The sequence below is a fragment of the Lissotriton vulgaris genome, chromosome 6 (genome assembly GCF_964263255.1).
Source record: "Lissotriton vulgaris chromosome 6, aLisVul1.2, whole genome shotgun sequence".
Lineage (NCBI taxonomy): Eukaryota > Metazoa > Chordata > Amphibia > Caudata > Salamandridae > Lissotriton > Lissotriton vulgaris.
In genome coordinates, this window is record NC_141694.1 from 778418387 (window position 1) to 778438230 (window position 19844).

A 19844-nucleotide genomic window follows, 5' to 3' on the forward strand; every position below is an offset into this window, starting at 1 on the left:
TTGTTCTTTTAAACTATTAAACCAATAATCACAGTTTCATGTTGGCTCCTGGTGTACTGCTCCTTTAAACTGTTCAGTCACTAATCACAGTTCCTGGTGTACTGTCCCTTTAAACTGTTCCAATAATCACAAAACCTGGCTCCAAGATCTCATTGACGCTATTCACAAACGAGATTTCATTGCTGCCAATCCCAGTCAAGCATTCACTTCGCAGGGGTCTCATGTGTAGATCGGTAAATATTGCTTTGGACTTTGTTGTATTTGTGTGCTAACATTCAATTAAGAGCTTAAATCTCTTTACGCTCGGCTGCATGAGTTAAGACACACACAGTGTTTACTTTCAATTAACAGCTCTCTTCCCTTCACGCTCCACTACACGAGCTGAAGCACACGATCTGTTGTTTACTTTTAAATTACCAGCCCAATTCCCTTCACGCTCCACTGCTGCCTAATTCGATTCCCTTCATGCTTGACTTGGCTGCATGTTACTTTTCAATTATGGCTTTGAAATACATATGCTGAAGACAAAGTTGCCTTTAGTTTTTAAATAACACTTGTTTCAAACGTGTACTTTTGAAATGTCTTTCACACGCATTAGGTTTTGTTCATTTGAAAGCTTTCCTTCACACGCAGTAGGTTCACCTTAGATGCGCATCTTGTATATATTTTGATAATCTCTATTCACCCTAGTTTCAAAGCGCTCATTATGTTTATTTTTAAATGTACATCTCAGCAGGGCAGTTCAATTAGCACAGCAGGTATTTGATTCTTCCTGGCAAGTCGGACTGCAGACACAACACGTGGCAAGCTTATTTACTTTTAAATTAAAGCAAAAGCTGTTTCCCTACTCTCGCTCTCCAAGTAGCGTTTACAGTACTCGCTTTTAACGTGAAGGTTTTGTTTACTTTCCTTCAAGCTTGACTGCACACTTTATTTATTTTCAAGGAATAGCTTCTTTTCAGCACTAATTATCCCTTCACGATTGACTGCACAGGCAAAACCAGTTACTCAAAGGACAGCTTGCTTACAAGCAGGACACTCTTTACCAGCAGTAATTCATTTATAAATTAGTACTCCACTAGTCCTCGCGCAAGGTGATTAATTAAATAACAAGCCTTCCTTCAAATCGCAGATGCATATTTTTTAACTACACACGATGGCAGCCGCTGGTGCTTTCACTGCACTTCCATTCAGACAACTGCCGCTGGTGCTATCAATGCACCCTCATCATACACTTATCACTGACCTCAAATCCACTTCTTTATATCAGGTGTCCAGGTGATTTCCACGAACCAGCAACTCCAAGCACTACACATCAAGTGCTTCTGGATTTGAATACTTCTTCACCAGGGGTTGTCCAACTCAGGATTACTAGTAGTTCTAATCCTGTCATCTTCTTCTCCATCCCATCCTAGTCGCCATTATTATTATTATTATTATTATTATTATTATTCTTTATTTCGGCCAATTGGCCATAAAAGACGCACATATATACATACATAAAACATAAGATCATGTCGGTATACATACATCAGTTCATTTAAAACAACAAATACAAAATGAAAGGCAGAATTAATTTACACCAGTCACTTTAAAACATCATTCATTTAGCACTAGTGGTAAGTTTATAAAAAAGTCCTACTTAAAGCATCTGACCCAATTTTCTTCGAACAATATGCACTGAATAAAGGAATCTACTGACACTGAATACAATAAACTGGGCAGTATTAGTTTTTAAAATCCTATATGCTGTTAGACAAGATCTAGTCCCTAGGAGTGCACACATGGGTTTAAGCCATCTTTTCCGAGCTTTCAAATACGCTTTACATATAAACAACATGTGGACCTCGTTCTCCGTACACAAAGCTGAGCACATAGGGCATCTCCCACTTATACTATTCAGACGTTCCGGTTTTTTCTTTAACCAACGTTCTATGTTAGAGTTCAACATAAGATTCCCATACCTGAATTTCAGGTAGAGAGTCTTAGCAACAGGGGGCTCTATTTCGTCCAAAAACGATTCAAAACAGGGTTCATCTTTGAAGGATAAGAAATCTTGAGTTAGGGTACCAATTCTGCTTTCATGAGCACACCTATTGTTCATAAAAGACCAGTAGGCTCTTTTTACCATGGATTTAGCAAAAGGTGGTAGATTCTCTGGCTTTTCCCAAAATGGGTATAAGCCCAGCATTATGAACCATTTTTTAATATGTCCAAACCATTGGATGGAATTGAAAGAGTCTAAATTCAATACTTCACGAAGACCATTCCTGTAATCTATCAATTCTGGGGTGGACCAAGTCCTTATCCAGAACATTAATGGCCTAATGATGGCCAGATGGTCAGTTCGTTTGAAATTCAAATCAAACTGGAGTGGAATTAATGGTGTACTAGTTGGAACCCTTACAATTGTTCTCATGAATTTGTTATCCAAGCCTTGAAAGCTCTCCCTGGCCCATGGTCCCCATATCTCAGCCCCATATAGGACAGCAGATTGGATTTTAAATTTAAAAAGTTCAAGTACAGGTGTTACACTTTTACTTGTGCTAGCATTCAGTTTGCTGATTATTGGTTTGGCATTGTGGGCATATGACACCTTACTTTTCTCAATTTGGGCCTTCCATGTTAACTTTGAGTCGAGAACTACCCCCAAATAAGAAAAATTCTCAACAGTTCCTAAAGTTTCGCCGTTCAAGATCAAATTCCCTTTGTCCGGCCTACTAGGATTCAGTGCCATACATTTAGTTTTATCAACGTTTATTTCTAGCCCTTTAATCACACAGTAGCTGCTAAAGGAGTTTAAGAGTGCCTGTAGATTAGGATAAATAATATGTTTATTTAAGTTACATGGAGCAACCCCTAGGCATGTCTGCAACTGCATCAACTGCCTTCATCCTCTGAGCAGCTCTGAGCTGTGTGTGTGTGCGCCCAGGAAGCTGTCTCAGTCAGGCTGACACACAGGCAGGGTGAGATGACAGAGGGTGACAGAAGGAGGTAGAGGGAGGGAGACAGAGGGAGGGAGGGAGGGAGAGGGAGGGAAAGGGAGGAAGAGGGAGACCGAGAAAGGGAGAACGAGAAATGGAGACCGAGAAAGGGAGACATATAGAGGGAGGGAGACAGACGGAGGGAGGAGGGCGACAGAGGGAGGGAGACAGAGTGAGGGAGGTGGAGGGAGGGAATGGGAGTGAAGGAGTGAGGGAATGGGAGAGAGGGAGTGAGGGAAGGGGAGTGGGGGAGGGAGTGAGAGAAGGGGAGTGGGGGAGAGAGTGAGGGAGGCGGAGGGAGGTGGAGGGAGGGAGGCAGAAGTGAGGGAAGGGGAGTGACGGAGTGAGGGAAGGGGAGTGAGGGGGAGGTAGTGAGGGAAGGGGAGTGAGGGGAGAGTGAGGGGGAGTGGGAGAGGGGAGTGGGAGAAGGGAGTGAGATAAGTGGAGTGATGGGGGAGTGAGGGAAGGGGAGAGAGGGAAGGGAAGGGAGTGAGAGAAGGGGAGTGAGAGAAGGGGAGTGAGGGAGGAAGTGAGAGTGGTAGTGAGGGAGGGAGTGAGGGAAGGGGAGTGAGGGAGGGAGTGATGGAAGGGGAGTGAAGGAGGGAGTGAGGGAATGGGAGTGAGGGAGGGAAGGGGAGTGAGGGAGGGAAGGGGAGTGAGGGAGGGAAGGGGAGTGGGTGAGGGAGGGAAGGGGAGCGGAGAGGGAGAGAGGGAAGGGGAGGGAGAGACGGGGAAGGGGGAGCGGGGAAGGGGAGCGAGCATGAGGGAAGGGGAGTGAGGGTGAGGGAAGGGGAGTGAGGGAGAGGGTAGGAGATAGGGAAGGAGAGTGAGGGAGAGGGTAGGAGAGAGGGAGGATGAGGGAGGGAAAGAGATGGAGAGGGAGGGAAGAGGTGTGAGGGAAGGAGTGAGGGAAGGGAGGTGATGGAGGTAGTGAGGGAGAGAGAGGAAAGGGGTGTGAGGGAAGGGGAGTGGGGGAGGCAGAGAGGGAAGGGGAGTGAGGGAGAGGGAAGGGGAGTGAGGGAGAGGGAAGGAGAGGGAGAAGGATGGAGGGAGGGAGAGAGAGGGAGTGGGAAGGAGAGGGGAGAGAGAGGGAGACAGGGAGTGAGAGGGAGTGAGACAGTCAGAGTGAGTGAGACAGAGGGAGACGGAGAGGGAGGGAGACAGAGAGAGAGTGATGGAGGGAGGCAGAGAAAGAGGGAGATAGAGGGAAGGAGACGGTGTGAGAGAGAGAAAGAGAATGATGGAGCGAGCGTGACAGAGAGAGAGAGAGAGAGAGAGATGTGTGTAAGCCGGGTCTGGTGGCTCAGTGGACGAAGCCGTCCGCTGCAGGTACCCGTGTTCAACCTCATGGTCACAGTTTTTTTTTGCTCTAGCCCCGCCACCCCCCAATGCCGCCCCCCACTGACTCCGCACCCCACCGGTGCGGCCCTCAGACACAAACCACACTGTAAATTAGGCCCCCGAGAGAAAGTTTGTGAGTAGCCATGCTCTAGCACATCCTATCCACCATCTTACTCTGCCACACCCCCTACTGCCCATTAAACTTTGAACGAAATCTCCCCCGAGTTCCCATCTGGGCCAGGCCTCCAGTAGTGTTTGTCTAAATAGAGACTGAGAGGGCTCCTAATTCGAATAGGGGAGGTGCTTACATGGCTAATTAAGATAGAAAAATTACATTTCTCACCACCAAGGAACGTCCTTACACTTTCCTGGTAAAGGAGAGGTTAGTCCTATGTAGTAGCAGCTGGATTTTAAACTTACTCTAAAATTAGAAAGATTTCACATTACAACTGAACACTTGACCGGGCCAAGTGATAAGCAACGTGCTGGTAATACCATATTCTTATATAAGTATTCTCTGCTGTCCATTATACGTATATTGCAAGCCCCTGAGGTGTTCTGTGACCATGTAGAGGAACGAGGGAGAATGTCAATTTTCTTTATAAAGTCATGGTAACTCTGAGGGGACTTGCAGAATCCTTTTAATATATACCGGGTACTTTAATTCTTATAATACATGGTCACATCATCACCCTTCCCAAAAACCACCTAAATCCTTAGTTTGTTGCTCATTCATATGAGATAGGATGTTTGCAGACATAAATATTCTGTAATGCAAAATCAAACACAGCCAAAAGTAGTTAGATATTTGTTGAAAAAAAAAGATATTAAAATCAGCATAATGTAAGTCAGATTGAAAGAACACTAACTCAGAATGTGTGAAAACATGCATAGAGCTTCTTCTTTCCTATAATTACCTAAAGCATACAAAAAGTAAGTATGGTTTCATAAATGTCCCTTTTCTGCTGATCACTCTGTTTAAAAAAACAAACCAGATGTATTAATTATGCTCTGTGTCCTGCTTTCCTCTTGACCGCTGGCTTTGGCAGCAAGCATTGTGATGTCAGTACTCAACTGTGGTAACTTAATAGGGCTGAGCAGCTATGTCATTTCTTTTTTATAGGAGACTGGAGGGCCACAGTTTGCCTATAATAATGAAGTTAAAAACAGGCCTTTATGCAGGGCTTGCAGGCTTCCATGTATTATATAGCACTTCATACCTCATTTCTACCCACTCAAAAAGCATGTATTCTTACTGTTACAGGGTATATTTAAACTCATTTTATCCATTCTCTTCTCATCCATTGTGAGAAGAGTATTTCAAATTCAATTTGGTTGCTTTGCTGGTGCAGAAAAGTAAGGTAGAAGCAGCTCATGAATATTAGTAGTTCAATGCGTGATGTAATAAGCATTCGTCAACAATTGGGAAAATCAAGGACAGCGCATTTAAACTTGTGGATAGTGCCTGTTTGCATTGGGGGGGAATCAGAGGACATCTGTGCAAGATTTTCTGATGCCATTCCCTCGAGGCCGAGTTTTATTTTTTAAAGCAGCCACTTTTTCTCGGTGAACAGGGTTAGCTGTGTCAAAAACATATGTCCATGTCCAGAGATAGAGGTCTGCTGTCCCTCACAGGCCTCCGTCCCAGCATGTGGAGGCATTCAGTAAGTCCTCATGTTTGTTATATCACTGGTGGAAACAAATATTTGAATTGCAGTTCTTGTTTTCGTTTGGTCTTTGACCCTACGTTGCTCATTGCCGCACAGCTCCTGATATCACAGATACAATGTTCAGAATTATTAACAGGCGTTTTTTTCCTCCAGGAAATAGAAATGCGTTGTTGAATTTACCAGAAGGAAAGCCAGGAGCTCGATTATACAGGTCCATGCAAGTTTACGTTGGCAGCTGAATTCCCTTCAGCATAAAAGTCGCCCTATTGGAAGCAAATAAAATGTGCCAAGGTAGGCGTGGAAAACAGCCATAAATGTTGATTGTAGGCAGAGCACACTCCTTTACCGTGATACCACTGGAGTTCCTACGCTATTAACAGCTAGACCCCCGTGCCGAGGTATGTCTAAAAACAGCAGTGATTGCATGTGTCGCAGGTGGGGTGTGGGTGGTGCGGGCTTAAGTCAAAATATTTATAGATGACGCGGTAGAACTAGAAACGGCGTTGTGACGTGACCACGTTGAGCAAGTCCCGCTCCAGCTACGACGTTTGGAATAGGGTAAGGCAGCATTAGCATTAAAACGTTACTCGCGCCAACTAACAGTGTCTTGCTGAGGCATTAGGTGAGGAGAAGAAAACTCACTCGAGAGAGAGAAGTAACAGCCGATTGCAATGGCTGTGAAGCTCCCTTCAGGGCCGGACTGAGATGGTCGATTGCACAGGAGAACAAAGAACAAACAAAAAAAGAAGCAATAACTCTTTGAAAGTTTTGGCAGTATAATATGGGTGGGCTGCCTTCCTTGACAGTTGTCACGAATGTACTTTTGCGATCTTAAAAATAGTGAACAGTTCAAAATAAAACGTTAATGAAAGGGAAGCCTTATGCGTAACACAAATTGTGAATACAATGACAATTGACAAGGAGGCTTCCCAATATTCGTTTTATCTGAGCAGCAACTACAAAAAGAGTTTTGTTATCCTGAACTTTTATACAGCGCAAACTCGACCCCTAATGTACCAGAGCGCTTTACACAGGCACCATGTGCATTACAGAGGAGCACGTTAATTATTGTTACACACGGGGTGATCAAGGGCCAGATGTACGACCATTCAGTTTTGCGAGTCGTAAATTGCACATAATTACGGCTCACAATTTGCGAGTCGCTAAACAGAATGTACAACTGTGTCTCAGACACTGTTTGCGATACCCATTAGGTTCCCAAATTGTATGCCTCATGAATATTCACGTGGCAAGCGCAATTTGCGACCCCATAGGGCAGTGGTCTTCAAACTTTTTAAACCTGCGGCCCCCCAGTGAAAAAAATTAATTAATCGGGCACCCCTCCGAATTTTTTACAATTATTCCATTATATTGGCAATGTTTGAATATGTCCCGACTTATTTAAAGAGAAGACATATTCAAACATTACAGTCAAATTATCTTACTGTTTAAAAAATGCAACCAAATAAATGATTGCCAAACATACTATTCTGGTCAGGAAAGCCTTACTAACATGTAAAAATACCCACAGTGTGATTATTAGAAATGGGGGTGGGGATGTAGGAGAATATTTGGAGTCCCTTCCCTTTTGACACCTTCCACCAGCCAGATATAAATGACAAAAGATATTGGTGCTGGCCCACTACAGAGAGCCTTACTGCCTCTAATTTTTTTACTTGGCCACAGTCTGGTGCCCACCCTGGGAACACTTGAGGCCCCCCTAGAGGGGCCCGCCCCCCAGTTTGAAGACCTGTGCCATAAGGAATGGCTGGCACACACAGGGATGGTGGTTTGCTGGGATCCAACGACCACCATGTCTGTGACTGCTTTTTCAATAAAGCAGTTTAAAAAAAAAAGATGCAGCCCGTTTTCCTTACAGGAAAATGGGATGCATTTAAAAAAGAAAACTGAGACTTTTAAGTGTCGTTTTTAAGGGCAGGCAGGGACATAAGTTCTCACCCATTGTCAAAGGGGAAGTGGTCCCCTAGGGATCCCTTCACGTTTGTGAGTTACCATCTACTTCCCGCTTCAAGTAGGTGGCGGTCGCAAAACAATCATACATTGGTGTTAGACTCGCTATTAGGAACGGACCTCTTCCTAATACCGAGTCGCAAACCATATTTTGAAAGTCACTAATAAGTCAGCGAAATATGGTTTGTGCATGGGGCAGACCAATTTTGCAGTCGCAAAGAAGCCAAATTCCTGTTTGTGATTGCAAAAAACAGTCGTACATCTGCCCCTAAGTGATTTGCCCGTAATCACAGGATGCTGTTGAGCCTCTCTGCCCAGTCTCTGAACCCGGTTCCCCCGCTTCGAGGGGATGCCGCCCTAACCATTCAGCCATATCTTTAATTATGGTTGCGCAAGGACCACATATTGCAATTTGAAGCATTGTAAAAATCACTGAATTTTGGGACACATGCATCAAGCAATTTTGTGATCGCAAACAGTGCCATTCGCAACATTTGTCCATTTGCGATTGCAAAATGGCCATTTCTAATACATGAAAGTTTTTTAAAAGCGCAATTTAAGGAATCGCTTTCCCCTAAATTGCGAATGCAAATAGGGAATCGCAATTTGCGATTCCCTAATGCACTTGCAAGAAGCATTTCCTTAATGCGAACTGTGCATTTAGGAAACTCTAATTACCATCAACTTCAAGTTGATGATAACCATGTGCATACTTCGAAAAAAGCACAACACTGGATTTTTCAAAGTGCCTTGTGGCGCACATATGGCTATGGGCATGTGTCTGCCTTACATGTGCATCTTTATTTGTATGGGGCACCTCAGGGGGGCCTTAGGCCCCCGGGCACCCTTGCTTTTGCATTACCTAATTTACGATTACCAATTAGATAATCACATTGTAGGCAATGCAAGGCCATTCTCACCTATTGGCCTTGAGGCCCATAGGAAAGAATGGAGAGGCAATTGCAAATTGGGATTTCCTAATTGCGTTTGCGATTCTTAAGGAATCGCAATCAGAGAATCACTATTTGCTGTTTGTAATGTTTCATTGCATTTTGCTATTACCAAATAGCGATTTCCAATAAATCGCTAATTGGTAATCGCAAAATGAAACTTTGATGCATGTGCTTCTTTGTGACTTATTAAAATAACTTGTTTGAGGAGCTAAACTCATGCTTTTTTAACTGAAAGATGAGGGACTGCAACTCTGTCCTTTGATTGGGAAGGGTTCATAGGTCATTAAATCGACATAGAGAATAGTTGAAAGAAAAGAAACGTTTTATTTACCTTAATTGGGTATACGGCTCTAGAGAAGTTATTATTCATAATTAATCTATACCAGGTAAAGAACGCAAACAAACACAATGTACCAAATTCAGTAGATTTGAGAATGAGAAGAGCAATAGAGGCAGAACTGAAAACAAAAGTTTTACTATTTTAAGACGAGGGCCTTTAACAAGGGAGAGGGACTTTAATAGCGGTATTGCCCATCTACGAAGGGCTATAAGGCTATTAGAACATTCTGTCACTAGAGGACAGAATGTTCTAACAAAAAAAAAACAAAGCCTTTTGGGAGCGTGAGGGGATTGGAATCCCCTCAGGCTCCCTGAAGCCTTTGTTCACAGCCAGAGCTGTGAGCAAAGAAACATTGGAATGTTGGAGCTCCAGGCTTATACCAGCCATTTCAAGCCCAAAGCACTCCATTGTTTTCAATGGAGCTCCCAACATTCCAATGTTCTAATAATGATTCATTTAGAGTTTGCCAAAGCAAAAGCCCCATACTAAATTAACAGTTCACCTTTCCCACCGAACTGCAGCCTTATTTTGAGATCAGGAAACCATTAGGGGCAGTATTACAGATAATGTCCCGGAGCAGCAAAAGGTGAATATGCCTACTTTTTCTGCCCAGGGGCATTATGGTATTACAGAAGGGAACACAGACACTTTTGTGGCCCCTTCTGTAATACTGATAGCACTGGCGCAAACAGTGCAATACCTGAGTTTTTCTTCCCAGTGATGGCCCGGGCAGGTAAGAACAAAGTTGTGCTGGTGGGTGGTTAGGGGGCATGCGACAGATGATGACAAGCGGGGGGGGGGGGTGACAGACAATGATGAGGGAGAATAAAAGAAAGAAAAAAAGACTTACCTTGCACTCGCTGCTGCCTCCAAAAAAGTGCCGCCCGGGGCAGACCACCCTTCTGCCCCACATAGTTATTCCACTGGGGGCACATGTAGTGCTTGCACTATCTTCATAAGGTATTTCCTCATTTGCATGGGGGAGTGGCCTCATGCAAATGAGGGAATCAATTTGATTTTATGGATGCTGACACTGAGGCAAACGTGTCCTTAGGAGGAGTCACTCACTGCAGGGGATCTATATCCCCTCTTGAAAGTGCAGGTGGGGATATATTTTGAAGCAGCCTCTCCGAATTTCAATAAATGTGCTACCCAACTGGATATAGTGGGCCCCTCAGGCTTAAGGGCTCCGGTGCCACTGTACCTGCTGCACCAATGGAAGCTACACCCCTGATACATTCAGCAGTCAGATTTATGATGTGCGTCAAAAAGTGTTTAACTAAAAATCAGTAATTAAAAACTAGGGACATCTGACTTTCCATTAGTTTCGCTACTTCTATAAGACCATAAACAATATTTTCCCTCAAACATAGTCTCATCTTTGAGGTAAGATGTTCTCTATCATTTTGTACATCAGTGAATATAAACATTAATAATAATGCATTACAAAATCTCCAAGCAGTGATAAATGATGTTGTATGTGAAAAAACTCAAAAGAAAAGTCTTATGTACTTTATTATAGCCTTATAGCCTGCCGTAACGGGCTATACCAGCTATTAAAGGCCCGCTCCTGCGTTAAAGGCCAGAGCCAAAGGCGAGGGACTTTAACAAGGGATAGGACTTTAATAGCCGGTACAGCCCTACTACGAAGCGCTATAAGTCTATTAGAACATTCTGCCACTAGAGGACAGAATGTTCTAACAAAAAAAACCGAGGCTTCACGAAGCTCAAGTGGATTTTATTTAAATTGTTTTTTTTTATGCAGCTTGAGATGGTCTGAGCCCAATATTGTTAACAATGTCCCAAGTCTTCAAGCAAACCATTTTTGGGAAAATATGATGATCTGTTTTCATTCTCCACAACATAGTTCTTCTCACACATCATGCATTGTCATTTAAGAGCATACTATCACCCATTCCATTCCAACAGCTTTATTCGACAGATTAAGTCATAAAAGCATTTACAAACATACAGATAAAAATGTGTTAAATAAAACATCTGCAATAGTATATCACAATATCACATAAACTGGATAGAAGGGCATGCAAAGATAACCTTTAGAAAAAGAATATGTACATTAGTGTTAAGAATTAATAAAATCTCATTACAAAAAAACATAGTATAAACATTTAAGGTATTTACAATTTGCATTTCTTTTTTTTAGCAAATTTAACACTTGATTCGATCTAACTTCTACTATGATAACTCAATTGGATATAGTTAATCAATTTCTCACTTATATATCCTGGGCTAAACATAGGTAATCAATCTGACATCTACTACGGAGAATCAATTGGCTGTAGTTAATCACTTCATCATTTAGCCTCGCCTAGGCATAGACTTAGACCTTATTGTCCATGACCACCCAAAGTATTTTGCCATGGCTATGACAGTCGTTGCTGATGTGTGAGTCCGCTGGATTCGTTCAGCTTCGCTAGCCCTTCTTGTACCTAAAAGATTACAAATTGGCAGCAGCCAAACACGACGCCGGACACATATCCAGCACAAACAAAGAGTAAGTGAGCCAAAGATTCATTGCTAGACTTAGATACCAGGCACACATCAACATTAGGTTTGTTCCATCTAGCAGTGATTGCTCTTAACGGCAGTGTGCCTACCCAAAACTGGAAATACAGTTTCCGGTAAAGTGGTTTTGTGATTTGGTCCCAGTATAGCTCCGTTTCGGGATAACTTTATGTTCCAGAAAAAGGCAAGTTAGAGAAGATGGCTCACTAGATCTAAATGTGTTATATCACCCATCTCCTAGTCCTTTGGCACACATTTATTTCCTATTTCTTGACCTGCCAGAAGCTTCAAACAAACAAAAAACTGTTACATTTATAAGCAAAAACATTTTCAAAGTAGAAGTGACTAGTAATTGAAATAAATATTAAGATGTTGTGACCTAGGGCCAGATGTACAAAGCATTTTCGCAGTCACAAATGGCCCAAATTGCAGAATTCTTTTTCAAATGTACAAAATTGAAAATGCAATTTGGTAGCTTAATACTGAATTGCAATTTGCATTTGCGATTTGGTATTTGGAAGGGACGTGTTTCAGGCATCCCTTCCAAATACCGAATCGGAATGGTATGTATTTCTGTTTTCCAACCAAATTTTGGTTGCAAAGCAGTAATAGTTTACCGTCATTTTAAAAATAAAGGTAACTCATTTGTAAATGAGAAAGGGACCCCTTGGCACCCCTTGCAAATGTTGAAAATTTTTTTTTTAGGAGCAGGCAGTGGTCCTATGGAGCACTGCCTACTCTTCAAAAATGAAACTTCAAAATTTAATTATTCCTTTTTAGGGCGCATCCCATTTTCCTTTAAGGGAAACGTGCTTCGTAAAAAAAAAAAGTTGCTTTATTGAAAAACAGTCACAGAAGTGGTCTGCAGACCTCAGCAGGTCACCATCCCTGTGATGGCAGCGATTCATAATGGGTCAGAAATTTCAATATACCTCATTAATATTCATGAGAAACGTCAATTTGTGACGTACTAGAACTGTTATTAGTGAATACAATTCATAGATCAGCATTCCTAATGTTTGTACATCTGGCCCATAGTTCTTTCAGAGCATAGGAGGTGCACTCATAGCTTTGATAAAGACTGTCACCATCATAACCATGCATTTGGATGATTTTAAGCCCATAAAAGAAGAAAACATAATTAGACCATCAAAAGTGAATATTCTAATACAGTTTTTCTTCACTTTTTGACTTCTCTTGACCCCATTGATACACTACTGGGATCTGGGGACACCATCATAAGTAATTTCTATCATTTGAACCTCAAAACAAAATATAAAAACATAGAAACAACTCTTTATCCAACAAATACACATGTTGTGACATGTTTGATTTAATTCATTTTAATGGTAACGATGAAGATTTTCAATATTTGCTTTTATTTCTAAAAGACAAAGTAATCCTTTTTTGTACAGAGGGCCAGATTTATCAATATTTCACACAAGACACTCTGCAGCAAGACAACTTGCGTGTACTACGTGAAAAGGAAAAGGCCAGAATGCACCATATTTACCAATATGTGGCACATTACCGCTTTCTGCATGTGCTGGCATACATTTTGCTGCCTAATGCCAACTCCCTTGCACAGTTGTACAAAGGTGCCTGAGTTGCAGGCAGTATTGTTTATGAGCAGGAAGGGACATGTTCCTGCACAAAAACAATCCTTAGAAGCTTTTGCCTCTTTTTAATTGTGCTACAGAATGCAAATATTTTTTCTCGCAGTGCCTCTATTGGGAAAGCGTAGCAATTTGCGCATTCTCTGGTTTACCAGTCTTGGAAAATCTTGATAAATCACGGTTGCTCAGATGTAATACGCCAAGCCGGGCAGTGCTGAGTGTTTGTCCCTGAATCTGTTAGTAGCCTGCTGTCTGCTGGTAGGCCTCCACCTGGTGGCCCCATGGTCCGGTGCAATTCAAGGGTGGAATGAGGTCCCAGCGCATGAAAGGGATTTGGAAATAAAACATTCAACTTAAAATGGTCTAAAACATGGTATGTTTTTTGATCATGAAAGCAGACACGGCGAAATAAAGAGGTATGCAGAGTGTCTTTTCGCAACTCATTTTTAACTTTTTCTGTGCTTATGAGAACAAAGGTCTCCTACCTTCACGGGGATTCATCAGGCTTTTTTTGAGATGTGTACCACACACAAAGAGTAGTTTTTAGGTTGAACTCATACAGTATTCTTCCACACATATTTTGGGTGTTGGTTCCGTTCCCTAATATTGGAAAGCGCTGATGATGAAAAAGTGAGCAATTTGTCTAGAATCTGTCAATTGCTACTTGGTGGTTGATTACATGAGGCTCTTTCTATAGATACACGCTTTTTACTCATATGTGTAGGATTCACCATGACACACCTGACTTGTTTTATAAAAAAATGTTGTTGATTTTTTAAAGAAAATACACATAATGGGTGGGTTCATAGGTATACACTAAAACCTCCTCCACTTGAAAGTGAGTAGTGAGAGGCCCAAAAAGCATTGACTTGATTTCTGGTGTGCAACAAGGGCTTCTGTGTTTGTTATTGATTCTGAGTGGAGGGCACCCTTGATGCCTTTCTTTTCCCTCTAAAGCTCCTTTTTATTGAACACGAAAATCAGGAAATGAGCCCAAATCCATGGGTGGAAGCATGGGAATGAGAACACCCACAATCCACCAATGGAGTGCCTTCCCAGGGCAGAGTAACTCAAGGCTGTGCCTTGCAATTCTCCAGATTTACCAATCAACGCAGAGCCAAGCAAGGTGGCCTTGCTTTACCTGGTAAATCTGACTTTAGGATTGTGTTGTACTGCAGTCCAATGATAAGCCTGGCCCTGAATGCAAGCTATTTTTGACAGTGCATGGCAATGCTTGATTGAATCTGCAGATTGTCATTACTAAAGTGGATTCTGTCTGATGTATTTGTGGTGCTACTGTTGATAAAGCTAAGGATACCAACCCAGGGCCAGATGTAGGAAGGCCATTACCGGTCGGTAACGGCCGAAATTGGTCGTTACCGACCGGTAATAGGCTTTTCCTATGTAGGGGGCAAATTTACTGATTCAGTAAATAACGAATCGGTATTTACCAATTCGGTATTCCCCGAATCGGTAAATGAAATGTAGGAAGCACTTCAAAGAGTGCTTCTGGGCTTTAAGGATTTGTTTTTTACCATTAACTATTAGTTCGTGGTAAATAACGAATTCCTATATAAATGCAAATCTGTGCATTTACACCTGTGCCATGTGACAGAAATACATGCCCTTAGGGGATGTAAATGTGCCACATGTGCACACAAGCTTAATCAGGGGTGCAACAGGGTGTCAAAGTGACACCCTGCCACCCTTGACTTTTTCCCAATTTTACCGAATCGGTAATTACCGATTCGGTAATTGACATTCATTCCTATGGGCCTCCAGGCCCATAGGAATGAATGGCAAATACCAAATCGGTAATTACCGATTCGGTAAATACCGAACGGTTAAAATTCAGTATTTTCGAATCAATAAATGCCAATTACCTACATCTAGCCCGTAGTATTTAGCCTTTCATTTAAATTCATTCACATTTAGAGAGAAATGTTTAAATAACTTTTTATACATATACTTAATTCATCTTCTAAACAATGTTTGTGGACCCCCCGAGTAGGTGTTGGGAGCCACTAGTGGTCCGTAGACCAAAGGTTAAGAATCGCTGTTCAAATATGTGCTTTTAAGCAACTCTCCCGCTTTGATCTGAAGTGCTCAAAAGTGCAGTCAAGTTTCTACCACTGATTCCACTTTTCAAAAGGAGATTTTTAAGAGCATCAACTCAGTACATAATTCTCTCTTATCCTGAAAGTGGGAAGCACTGGTGTTTATTTTAAGTGGGGATGTCTTTGGGATCTATAATAAGAAAGAAGAGTCTTCACACTTTGTTCTCAAAAATTTTGCATAGGTTGTTTGGCTATCAACATAATCTCTCTCACTCAAGAATGACGTTGCCTCATCAAAGAACAAACCTTTTAGCATGATATCTTTATAATGTTTACTATAGTGTTTTTTATTAAGCGGGCAGAGCAAAACATAGAAGCAAGAACTTATCAGCACTAGAACAGTCTAAAGGTCATAGTGAGAGCAATTTAACTAGAGGTACACCACTGTGGAAATGTTAATAATTTATAAACACCACTTCAATGACAAAAAAGGAGGGTGCAAGTTACAAAGACAAATAACAAGAACCTTCCTCTACATTACCTGCTGAAGCACAAAATAAAGTGACATAAAATAATTAATTTTACATTAAAGAAAATTATTCCAGATGTTAAAAACAAATGTTACTTCTCAGCTAAACAATAAAAAGTCGTTTCTAGTATAACTGCTAATGACTTCTTCAATAACCAACTGCTAATGAACATTTTCAGTGTAAATTTCCTATTCTTTAGAATCATGGACTTGGAAATCATTGAGGCTATACTTAACCACTACCTCTCTAGACGTACAGTAAAATAACAGATGAAATGTCACGATCATACATGTGTTAATAACTAGTTATTCACCAAGAGCGAGGAACATCTGGTACAGACGTATTTCCAGAAGTCTGGTGATGCAGAACAATTGCATAGTATATGAGAAACGTTATCACAATTAATTTCCCACAGGCTAATTTGATCATTTTATTGTAGACATTTTCAGGAGTGTACAGTGCATTCTATTCAGTGCCCTTTTCCTCAGTAAAAACTCTGCCATGTAAAGGAGTATTTTAGACTCCTATTTAGATGTGTTTACCAGACTTCATCTTACATTTTACTAGTTCTATTTTGCAATTTTTTTTTTTCTGAAAAATCAATAAATTATTATTCCAAATGTATTTGCATATCTTAGGTGACAATAACACGTCGAGCATAGGAGAGGTCAAAATATACAACAGCTGCTTCATTAAATAACTGTTGGGCGAGCCTGAAGATATCAATGACAACGAAATCTCACAACAGGCCAGATGTACTAATCATTTTAATTGTTACAAACACTCCAAAGGTTCTATTTAAGGGGCCAATTAGGATGTTAGTCGGAAAGGCTCCGAACGGCATTCGATTTGTCCGAATCCGATTCGGAACCTATGTTTCCAACTGACTCAGAAACATTTTTAACCGACGTATTACAATGGTAGGTACCCGGTCGGTCCTTCCGACTCAGTTTTAACCTGAATTTTAAGAAACAGAGTCAGTCTGGGCTGGCTTGTACGGCTCTATGGAGCGTGTTTTCTGACTGAGCGATTACGATGTCGGATTCGGACAGCCTTTCCGAATCGGTTTGTCCGACATGGATCGGCTGTCAGAATCTAACTTTTGGGGACCGTAGCAGGCCCCCCTTCACACTGAGGCCTCCGGTTGGGGCCTGTGGGGGTACCCATCGGTCCCTTCTTTGCAACCATGCACAGTGTGGCAGGCACCATGGGGTGCCCGCTACAGGGTACAAGGTTTTCAGCAATTTCCCATTTCGTCAATGGGAGTCCAAATGAACGGTGCTCAGAAACATCGTAATAGGTCGGTCGGACTCCTGGAATCCGATTCGGTCGGAATGCTTTCCGACCGACATCATAATGAGGCCCTAAGTGTTTTTTTTAAGTATGGGCGAAATTTGCGAATTCGCAGTCCGCGAATTTGTGCAAAATGGCAAAAAAATCTGCGAGTTCGCAAATTTTCCCGCGAACTCGCGGATTTTTGTGCCATTTGCACAAATATGTGACCACGTGTGCCTGTAACTTTGCCAGCGCGCCAATACGCGCCGAGGTCCCTTGAGCGAGCTGGCCATTATAGTGGGGACGGGCGGGAAGACGTTTCATACCGCTAGTGTGTGGTGGACGGGGCCAAACGGGCGGGGCTTCTATGCCAGTTCACATGCATCTTGTTTATAAAGGGTCAGAGACCGAGCAGAGCAGCAGATGAGGAGAAAGCAGCCTCCTGGTCACAGGAGCTACACGGGGATGGCGCTCGGGAAACTCTGGATGCAAAAATAAGTTTGGCACAGGATCCCAGATTCCTTCAGATATCCAATGTAGCTCTGCTGCGCGTGTTGGTACAAAGGCATTCTGATCCTGCTCAGTGCGTTCAGGCGCATGCAGCTGCTGCTGCTGGACAATGTCCCATCTCATACTAAACTGCCCCGTACAGGCTTATGCTGGCGCTGGGCAGTAGGGTGCAGTGGCATGCGGGTGCTCCACGCCTGATACATGTGCATACCAGTGCCAGGGGGGACACATGTTTATTGGTGCTGTGTAGCAAGTTATGACTTTACATTTTGACTGCATCAGACAGTGGTACCACCTACACGGATCAGGAGCATCCAGGCACCAGACTTCATGGTGCAAGAGCATGATGGTGCTGTGCGGTACGGGTATATATGTACTGTGGGCAGGGGGGCACTTAGCACAATGTGTGCTCACACCCAGAGGGCTCCCAGGCAATTAAGCACAAATGATTTTCACACTGAGAGGGCTTCGGGGCAGTTCAGCAGCATGGGGGCTCACACCCACTGTGCCCCGGGGCAGTTCAGTAGCGCGTGGACTCACAGCCCCTGGGCAGCTCAGCAGCGCGGGGGCTCACAACCACAGGGCTCCCGGGCAGTTCATCACTGCCACCCTCTGGTTCATCACTGCCACCCTCTGGTTCACCACTGTCACCCTCTGGTTCACCACTGTCACCCTCTGGTTCATCACTGTCACCCTCTGGTTCATCACTGCCACCCTTTGGTTCATCACTGCCACCCTCTGGTTCACCACTGCCACCCTCTGGTTCACCACTGCCACCCTCAGGTTCATCACAGCCACCCTCTGGTTCATCACAGCCACCCTCTGGTTCATCACAGCCACCCTCTGGTTCATCACTGTCACCCTCTGGTTCATCACTGCCACCCTCTGGTTCATCACTGCCACCCTCTGGTTCACCACTGCCACCCTCTGGTTCACCACTGCCACCCTCTGGTTCATCACTGCCACCCTCTGGTTCATAACTGCCACCCTCTGGTTCATAACTGCCACCCTCTGGTTCATCACAGCTCCCTCTGGTTCACCACTGCCACCCTTTGGTTCATCACTGCCACCCTCTGGTTCATCACTGCCACACTGCCACCCTCTGGTTCATCACAGCCACCCTCTGGTTCATCACAGCCACCCTCTGGTTCATCACTGTCACCCTCTGGTTCATCACTGCCACCCTCTGGTTCATCACTGCCACCCTCTAATTCATCACTGCCACCCTCTGGTTCCTCACTGCCACCCTCTGGTTCATCACAGAACCCTCTGGTTCATCACTGCCACCCTCTGGTTCATCACGCCACCCTCTGGTTCATCTCGCCACCCTCTAGTTTACCACTGCCACCCTCTGGTTCACCACTGCCACCCTCTGGTTCATCACTGCCACCCTCTGGTTCACCACTGCCACATTCAGGGTGATCACTGTCACCCTCTGGTTCACCACTGCCACCCTCTGGTTCATCATTGCCACCCTCTTGTTCATCACTGCCACCCTCTGGTTCACCACTGCCACCCTCTGGTTCACCACTGCCACCCTCTGGTTCATCACTGTCACCCTCTGGTTCATCACGCCCACCCTCTGGTTCATCACGCCCACCCTCTGGTTCATCCCAGCATGCTCTGGTTCACAACTGCCACCCTCTGGTTTACCACTGCCACCCTCTGGTTCACCACTGCCACCCTCTAGTTAATCACTGTCACCCTCTGGATCACCACTGCCACCCTCTGGATCATCACTGTCACCCTCTGGTTCATCACTGCCACCCTCTGGTTCACCAATGCCACCCTCTGGTTCATCACTGCTACCCTCTGGTTCGTCACAGCACCCTCTGGTTCACCACTGCCACCCTCTGGTTCACCACTGCCACCCTCTGGTTCACCACTGCCACCCTCTGGTTCACCACTGCCACCCTCTGGTTAATCACAGCACCCTCTGGCTCACCACTGTCACCCTCCGGTTCACCACTGCCACCCTCTGGTTCACCAATGCCACCCTCTGGTTCACCAATGCCACCCTCTGGTTCACCAATGCCACCCTCTGGTTCATCACTGCCACCCTCTGGTTCAT

At 43.7% G+C, this 19844-nt stretch overlaps 1 protein-coding gene across 5 annotated transcripts in view; it reads left to right on the forward strand.

The window, feature by feature from the left end:
- Positions 1-19844, forward strand: part of LOC147707980 (amine sulfotransferase-like) — a 357336-nt gene that overhangs the window by 40417 nt on the left and 297075 nt on the right. The window contains exon 1 of one of the 5 annotated variants that reach the window (XM_086926798.1): positions 152-233. The exons of 1 other annotated variant lie outside the window; for it this stretch is intronic. Coding sequence is in view for 1 of the 4 variants with exons in the window: in XM_086926796.1 (XP_086782922.1) it covers positions 6277-6286 (10 nt within the window). In the remaining 3 variants the exon portion in view is untranslated. Of the gene's footprint in view, positions 1-151; positions 234-6167; positions 6394-6530; positions 6554-19844 lie in introns of those variants that run through there. 3 more of the 5 variants (XM_086926796.1, XM_086926797.1, XM_086926800.1) reach the window with 3 other exon arrangements.